We start from the raw sequence: 9,144 nt of genomic DNA, 5'->3' as shown, positions 1-9,144 counted from the left end.
GAAAATAGATCAGAATGGCATTTGAACAGTCTCTTTTATGTCGAGTCATGATATGTGTGTCGCAATATAACATTGTTGAGATTTCTTTCATAGTTTGCAATATAAAATCAACTTGCTGGCAATTGAGGTATGAAATGGAAACTACTCTGTGTTTTAAATCAGTTAAAATTTCTGATTATCATCAGTGCCTGATGCTAGAGGAACTAGGAAGTCGAATTGAAATAAGGTTGATAAAACCATCTGTTCTCTTCAGTGTTAATGCATTGGCTCCTCGAGCTCCGGCAGCATAATTATGTAAACTATACCCAAAACGAATATTTAATCGAGATAATTTTCCGACAATCAAGGTTAAAGAGCGAAATTCTACAAGTGGAATGCTTCTTGAAAAATAAATCTAAAAAACTAAATCCTTTTGAGCCGGTATTTTTTCGTTATTGCCTTCAAGCTCGTTTTCGGGAAGTGCACTTTCACCCAAACCTTGTTTGCCCACGCAACAGAACCCTTTCAAAACAGTGACCGGCAAGGTTTATAATTGTACAGCACTTCCAGTTATAAAGGCAAAACCACATAAATGTTTGTTATAACCACGCCAGCGTCTGGTGAGATATATGTAATAGTAGTAATTGTTGAGTCGACTGGCGCGTGAGTCAGCTAAAACGAAATTGGTCCTCAACAACGTAACACCTGTATGACTGTATGTAAATTCAATTGTCACATGCAGAGAGAATTACCTGAAAACAATTCATTCGTGTTAAACCTCTCAACAGGAAAGCAAGGGGAAAAGGCCAAACAAGCGGAATAGTTTTACAAATTAACAGAGCAGGGTCATAACCAGAAGCAAATTATGACTGAGGCAATGTTCTTTTTTGTTTCTCTGTTTTTATTTGCCAGCGGTGTTTTCATTTCCCCCTTCAAAAAGACATCATCAACAACGACAACAACAAAACCGAAAAAAAAAATGACTGAGGCAAGTGCTTCGCTTTGCCTGTTACTCAATGATCTACTAGTTACGGCCCTGCAGAGGCTTAAAAATCTGAACTGAATCCATCAAAGGAAACTGAACGAGAAGGCACGTATTGCGTGGGAAAGAAAAGCTTGACGTCGACTACTGCATATTTAATGTGTTTGTATTTGAATAAGATCCTTTTAGCAACCTACCTTCTGCGGCCAAACACTTTTATATCTGACTGCTTCTTTGTTGTCTTGGGGCCATAGCGGTCAAGAATCGCACCTAGAAATTGTTAAAATTAAATATTTGGCAAACTGTCGTGGTTTGATAGGTTCGTTTACTGATACAGCTATTAAGTTCATTGGCTGCAAATTCTCGAAGAGTTTCTTTCCGAAAAAAGGTTTCGTAACCGAAGTACTTAAATCTTGTAAGCGTTTGAGAAATTTAGGTGATCGTTGAATATTAGACCGCTTGATATCAGGTTCGACAGAAGGTCAAGAATGGTTGGCACCGAATAGCCAGCGAAAAAGGACCATTTTTGTTTCTCAAGAAATGTTTCCCAAATTAACGTACATATTGTCTTCCTGCAGTCCAGTTGTAAATCAGTTCGAACGCGTGGAACTTTCAACTGAAACAGTTTAAAAATGTGAATTTATTTTCCTAAATGATTTATTTGTTTCGATGGTTCTGACAGTTTTATTAAAATTTTTACTCTCATCACAATAACTGGACACGAAAATTAGGAGAAATACAAATTTTGAGGTCAAATTTGTAAGATATCCGCTGTTCTACTTAGGCAAGTTATTTACTTAACTAAAATAAATGGAATCTTCACTATGCGCTGAAACTCGTGACCTGTTAATTAAGGTTTATATGCTTCCTTTTTTTAAAACAAAGAGCGACCGAATTTCAAGCCAGACATAACAAGCTTATATGAGACTTTGAAGTTGACTGTCAGCTTTTCTTGCACGAATATTTGCCAACAAGAACGATTTAAAACACAACTATGAACGCCTCAGGTACGTAACTGATCGAATGGCAAAATACGTATTTTTCTGTAAACAAATAAGCACTATTTTGTTTCCGTGACAGCTGACAAGGCGCTGTTTCTTACACAGCCGATGACAAAGATTACCTCGAACAAATGGCGGATATCAAGTTTAATGGGTCGACACTTTCAAACTTTGCAGATTTGAAAATTTCTTCACGAGATATAGATATAATTAAAAGCTTTTGTTGTTTCTAACAGCGTGACATCGCCCTAGGGAAAAAAAAGACATAAGTATATTTACAATTGTGTAGTCAATACAGCGTTTTGAAAGAGTTTAGATATTTTACTTTCAAATGCGCGATCATCCGGACAAGATCTCATTAAAGATCGTGATTGATTGATTGACGTGAGACACACTATGCCCCAACGCGTGCCAAAAATAGCGTTACTCACATGTATTTCGTTTTCGCCAACCCATTCACAGGAAGTTAGTTCACTGTTCTAAGGACGATTTCGAGTTTTGATACGAAACTATTCGAGAACAAAGCTGGTGTTTTACGGAGGATTTGAAGGTCTCGGAATTGACAGGTGATGCAATTAAGACTTGAAAATGGTTTTGCCGAAATTTTGTTTTCATAACCTCAGTTCTGGTGCGGCGGTGATGGTCATGGTTTCGCTTCTTGTTATGCCACCAACCACATTTACAGCTGCTGGAATCAACCCAGGGATGAGAATCTACAAGGAGGGAGACGTAACTATTGGTGGTCTTTTCCCTGTGCACGTGCGCGGAGATTTTAGATCGAAATTTATGTCATTAGCTGAAGCCATGGTCTTTGCCATCGAACAGATCAACAATGATTCGAAACTTTTGCCGAACATCACGCTGGGTTACGACATCACTGACACAAATCTAATAAACCGTCGAGCCATGAAAGCCACCTTGGATTATGTCAATGTTCATAAATTTGCTTTTATGAATCCTACACTGAATGAATCGTGTCTCATTTTACCGCCGAACCGTTTCTCTCCGGTGGTCGCTGTTGTTGGGACTGGTAACTCGCGGTCTTCAATCTTGGTGTCAAATTTATTGGAGGTTGAAGATATTCCGCTTATAAGCTATGCTGCCACGAGCGACGAACTCAGTAGCAGCGCTTATCCATCGTTTTTCCGCACTGTTCCCCCGGATCGGTTTCAGTCGAAAGTGATGGCGGACATTGCTCACGAGTTTAAATGGCGTTATGTTGCAGCTATAGCACAGGACGACGCGTACGGGCGATCTGGGATTGAATTTTTACAAAAACATACCAAACCCTTAGGGATCTGTATTGCGTACGAAAATTATTTTCCCGCCACTGAGGATAATCAGAGGGATGAGAAAATCAAAACCATCATTGAGGAACTCAAAGCGATGGAAGAAGTTGGTGTGATAATCTTGTACTGCACCAGCCGGCACGCTCTGGCTGTGCTGAGAGAAGCTATGCGTCAAGGCCTGGAGGGTCGAACCTGGGTTGCTAGCGAAGCCTGGGGAAATCACGACAGTGTTATCAAGGAAAAAGATCTTCAACCCATCCTGCAGGGAATGGTTGGTGTTGTGTTCACGGATGTAACTGTTCCTTCATATAAGCGGTATCTATTGTCTCGCACTTCCGCGTACAGACCAGAACCGTGGTGGAGACATTTCTGGGAACGAGAATTTGATTGCACTTTCAACATCACACCATCAGACGGAATGAAGCGGTGCTCTTACCACCTCAAGGTCAACGAGAGTGTCTTTGAAAACAGTCTGTCTGACAGCAAAGCCACATATGTCATAAATGCTGTGTATGCTATTGCGCATGCGTTAGACGCCATATTCAAGTGTAAATCGCCTCCAGTGAGCCAATGTCCGCAGTTGGAACCATACATTGAACCACGCGATGTCCTTGATTACTTGAAAAAAGTGAATTTCACAAGTGAAGTGTCCAAGGTCTTCTTTGACGATAACGGTGATTCTTTGGCTTCTTACAGCATCATCAACTACCGCGCTGGTAACGGAGCAGGCGGTCGAGTGGAGACTGTGGGAACCTGGGAAGTGGGAAAGCTCAACCTTAACACTAGCCTCATTATTTGGAACAACGGGTTGACGGGAACCATCCCAAGATCGGTTTGTAGCGAGAGATGCGAACCTGGATTTCGACAAACGCAGGAACTCAACTGTTGTTGGCAATGTATCAGATGTTCACAGGACACTATAACAAGTGTGTCTGGAGCGATGAACTGCACACCCTGTGCTGCGGACCACATCTCGAATGAAGCGCGAACACAATGCATCCCAGTCCCCTTGGAGCACATCAGCTGGGGGGACCCCCCCGGAGTGTTAATCGCCTTTATTGCTTGTTTGGGAGTCCTAGCGTCGGTTCTCGTTGGTGCAGTGTTTGTGTGGCGCAATGAAACTCCGATCGTGAAAGCTTCGAATCGTCAACTCAGCTACACATTCTTATTTTGTATCGGAATGAACTATCTATGGGCCTTGGTGAACCTCGCTGAACCAAGCGACTGTATTTGTCCTCTATCACAGGCCTGGTTTTATCTCTTTTACACAGTTGCTATAGTGGTGCTTGGCGTCAAGACAAAAAGAATTGTCCATTTGTTTGAACACCGAGTCCCGCGCTCTGAACTCACCAAAACATTCATCGAGAAACACAAGCACATTTTAGTAATTGTCGGCGTTGCAGGCCTGGACTTGTTAATCTTAATTATTTGGTTCGCAGTGGACATACCTCGGCCACACATTGACAAATCCTTGCGGACAACCTATTTTCTGGAGTGTTTGGAGAATTCTGTCGTGATGGGACGTTTTTGCCAATATCTCCTCATCGCCATCCTCGTCATCGTGTCAATTGTCTGTTGCTATTTCGCGTTTAAGTCCAGAAAATTGCCGCATAATTTCAATGAAGGGAAATTCATCGCGTTTGCTCTTTACGTCATTGTTATCTCCTGGGTGACGTTTTACCCAGTTTATTTGAACATCCGCGGTAAATACTCGGTGGTTATCTCGGGTGCAGCCTCAATAATCGCTGCCACTGGACTGCTGGTGTGCATCTTTGTACCAAAGATTTACATTATTCTTCTTCACCCCGAGAAAAATACTGTGGCTTACATGAAGAGCCAAATTTCCAGCCACACCTTCCGGCGGAGCACAATGGAGCCAGCGGAGTCACAGCATAGGTCGTACAACAACCCGGAGAGTAACGCAGTAAGGACACCCACGGAGATCCCGGTCCAAGGGGAGACTCCGACCCAACCCAAGCCGGACTCCCAGAGTATAAAAGATATTGAAGGGAAGAATGAAAACGCCACAACTATGTTGTAATTGTTAGGCTCTGCAGAAAAGAAAGACAAAAACGAGACGTCTCAGACAAAACTGGAAGAGCTATTCGTGCACCAGCCATAACGAGTAAGACTAGTCGTGAAAAGAACGTGATTGATTCCCACAGAATGACGCATGGAAATTGCAATAGCTTCCAGCAGCCATTTCCAGTGGGCTAATTTTGTGTTTTCATTACTTAAATACAATCTACTAATTCTCTACCGCTTCAGTGTTCAGTAACTGGAAATGATCGTACTTTGCTAATTAATTAAGTATAGGTCAAAGAATGACTTAGCAGACACCAGTGATGTTGGAAACCTTCTGTAAATATACAAGTTGAATTCCTAAATAAGTGGCAAACTATAAGGGGTTTTTTCGCAACACCATTTCTCGAGCAAAATTGATTGAAGACGCAAAAAGCGAGTGCGTGCCACAAACTAGCTCGTTTATGCCTCCTGGCAAGTATGAGAAAATAATGAATGTGATTTTCATCAAAATTGTTTTATTTTTAATTACGAAAAAATCATTATGAAGACCTGATGTTTGTTTCACGTAGTGGAATAACAACAAGTTTATTTAAATTTTACATTGTTAAATTAACTGGAAATTTTTTTATATGACAGAGATAGGATTTATACAATAAAAACAAATTTAAATTAAATGCAAGTTTGTGATGTTTTCCTTTTTGTCCAACAGAAATAAATCTTTATGTCAACTTATGGGTTTCTCTCCCTCGCGGCTACACGCGTGTATCGCGGCGTCGTTACTCACTCGCCCAAAACCCCCAAAAGAGAGTTTCCTCGCAGGTTATTAGTGGCAGTAGAATTCATAAAATCATTACGGGAATCGAGTGAAAAAAAAACTCTCCTTCGATGATCTTGAATGTCTTGCTTGAAAGTTATTTCGGTCTTGTGGCGCACTTCAGTATTTCAGAGTATAAAACACGGTCGACCACTCGAGTCAGATACATAACGAGATTTTTTTTTCTAGCATAACCGGAAATATGCACACCGGTGACCAGAGTGTAATTATATTTCTCTTTCATCAGTTGATGGACTTCCTGAGAGAGAAATTTACAGTGTTTTTTTCCCTACTAATCAAGTTTAACAATTGTGGGTGAATTGATTTTCTTTGCTGTTCTTAATTCTCCTAGCAAACGCGCAAGCTTCCCAACACATGCCTCCCCCTCTCCCCTCAACTCAAATCGCTTTCCGTAGATACGCGAACTTTTCAGAACAGAGGAAGCCTTCTAGGCTTAATTACCAGCCGCTGTTAGGGAAAGGAACCCGCGCTCCTCTCCCGTAGACCAGAGTAAGTAAGTAAGTAAGTAAATAACCTTTATTTAAACACGATAAGTAATTAAGCTTGCAGCTTGTGGGGCCGTGTGTAAATAAACAATAAAGAATCACTACAAAATAAGAATTAAGAAATTCACAACGTAAGATCTAACCTAGTTTAAATAAAAATTTGCAGCTAATAATAATTTACTTAATTATTGACATTATGTGACTAATAAACTAATAAACGTGTCTGGTAATAAACCAGACACGAGAGAGCGGCGGAAATCGAGCCTAGAAGCTTTTTGACACCAGATTCCTTTACAGACAAAAGTGTTTCAGAATGTTCCGCCAAAAGTTGAACATGGCGGAGCAAAATCAATGAGGTTCTGATGACTATGATCATGATTAGGCACCGTGCCCAGTTTCCGCCGTCCACGAATTTACCCCAAGCCCGACACAGCATACTTCGGTCATGCAAGTGAGCTTTTACAAAAATGCAGACAACCTCTCCCCCCGGACAATATGCTACGAATCAGTTTGTGGAGATCATTTGCACGCGGTAGAATAACGTGTTGGAATGTACCTACAAAGCGGAAATGTTTACGACTGAGATGCCAAGCGCGTATCATTTCCGAGGGTCCACAATGGGGTTCTCAGATCCCACTTTCCCGCCCATTTTTTCCTGTTAATCCCACCATCCCACCCTTGTTAGCCTGGAAATCCCGATCCCGCCCACTTTACAAAGACGTTTCTGCGTTAATTATTGATTTGTTACATTAATACAGTAATGATTAGTTTAATTATTACCACAGAACCTTTTTGAAAATAGATATCGCATAAAATATCAAAAAAGAATTCAATGAGTAGCAGATAAGTAAGCACAAATGATTCTGACGTTTTCTTTCCGAATGAAGGCATTCCCGCTCGAACATCCTTTTCGTAATATATGGTGACGGAATTCGTAATGTCGCATACTTCGTTCGGTAAATCACTATCACCGCCATTCGGTGAGGCCATCCTGGCCAAAACAAGCCATGCGCTCTGGAAAAGGTCGAAAGACTAGAAAAAGTAGAAAGGATCGGGGGGATTATAGACACAAACATGTCAGAATGGACAGATGCTGTTGATGTCAGAGGTCAGCAGTACAAATGATAGCCTGCGCAGCTTGGCGGTTCAAGCAATGTTTTAACGCGGCTTTGGCGCTCGTTATTGCGGCTTCGCTGCTTTCTAAGCGTGTTCAAATTGCTTAAAAACCGCTAAACTATCAGTGCAGGCTACACAAATGATCGCAATAGGACTCAAAGACCTCATACAGTCTCATGATACTAACGTTATCAATCGGTAATGGATACCTGACAGGATACAGAGCCGTTGCTATTCATTACTTGAAACCTGACACAGCTATACCCACCAAAGGTTCGTTTCTGCATGCCAGCTTGTAGGTTTTGGGCTGGTAAATAACAATTTATGAGGTCACGCAGGAATTGGAATCCCGTATCCCGCTCTTTTCCCCTTACGAATTCCGCATCCCAACACCATAAAAACATGAAATCCCGCTCCCACTCGTAATTGTAATTCCCGCATCCCGCCCCTGTTTTCAGCTCAAATCCCAAATATCACGGCGAAAAAAAGCCAAATCCCGCATCCCGCCAAACCTATTGGGGACCCTCATTTCCGCGTCCTCATAACAGAAGGTAAATGCATCCCTTTGAATAACATAAACGACTGTGAAATCCATATTCTCAGCTCAAAACATATTATCTTAATAGTACGTTCAGAGCTAAGATGATTGACGACTGCAGGGGTTAGATGGGATGGAGTCCATGAGGTCCTCTCTCACACCATTTAATTTAGCTCCTGCAAGAATTTGCTACGCATTTTCGCATTTTACAAGTCTGTCAAGTTACAAGGAAGTGTGTCTATTCAGAGAGGAACACGAATTAGTAACACGCTCCGCAAATGTATGACCCAAAAAGTTCAGGACCGTTCAGGAAGAATGGGTGTGTACGAAATTGGCGAATGACACTTTGAAAAGCCTGGGCCTCGAAAACGACTTACCATTCGTCACCCCCATTCTATCATCATTCTATCATAAAGCCTATGACGTCAAGCAGAGAGCTCTGCTCGCAAGCTAAAAATGTTTTTAATACATTTTTCAAAAGAGATCTAAATTGTTGGATGATTCATTGGCCTCACTAAAAGGGCTAAATTTTAAGGTATTTCAGTCCAGATAAAAATTTCAGACAGAAATTTGGACCTGGGCTGTGTGGGGGCTAACGAGAATCCATCGCCGCCCCTTCCCTTGGGATTTAAGATATGAGTGTTGACAATATCATCCTTTATTTTTTTTAAAAAATATTTCTTGTTTTCCTTGGTTAGAAGTATGGTGTAGATTGCTAGTGTTATCTTAGATGTATGTGACCAGCTCGCAGGATCCATTCTCTGGCACGTGCTTTTTAATTGCCCGCCCTGGAACTGAAGAAAGCATGGGAGAGGAATAGAGGACTGAACTTTCTTTCATACTTTCCTGGCTGAGTGTTGAACGAACCTACAGCTCTTTTGTAATAAGATATTG

General features: G+C 41.4%; 1 protein-coding gene across 1 annotated transcript; it reads left to right on the top strand.

Annotated features, from left to right (window-relative positions):
* Positions 1 to 2,354: 2,354 nt before the first annotated feature.
* LOC145480919 (extracellular calcium-sensing receptor-like) lies at positions 2,355 to 9,144 on the top strand. Its single transcript, XM_081459262.1, has one exon. The coding sequence runs from the start codon at positions 2,551 to 2,553 to the stop codon at positions 5,290 to 5,292; it is 2,742 nt and encodes a 913-aa protein (XP_081315388.1). The 5' UTR covers positions 2,355 to 2,550; the 3' UTR covers positions 5,293 to 9,144.

This window comes from Orbicella franksi, chromosome 3 (assembly GCF_964199315.1).
Source record: "Orbicella franksi chromosome 3, jaOrbFran1.1, whole genome shotgun sequence".
NCBI classification, from domain to species: domain Eukaryota; kingdom Metazoa; phylum Cnidaria; class Anthozoa; order Scleractinia; family Merulinidae; genus Orbicella; species Orbicella franksi.
Note: the sequence above shows the minus strand (reverse complement) of the source record. Positions and strands in the feature narration are given on the sequence as shown.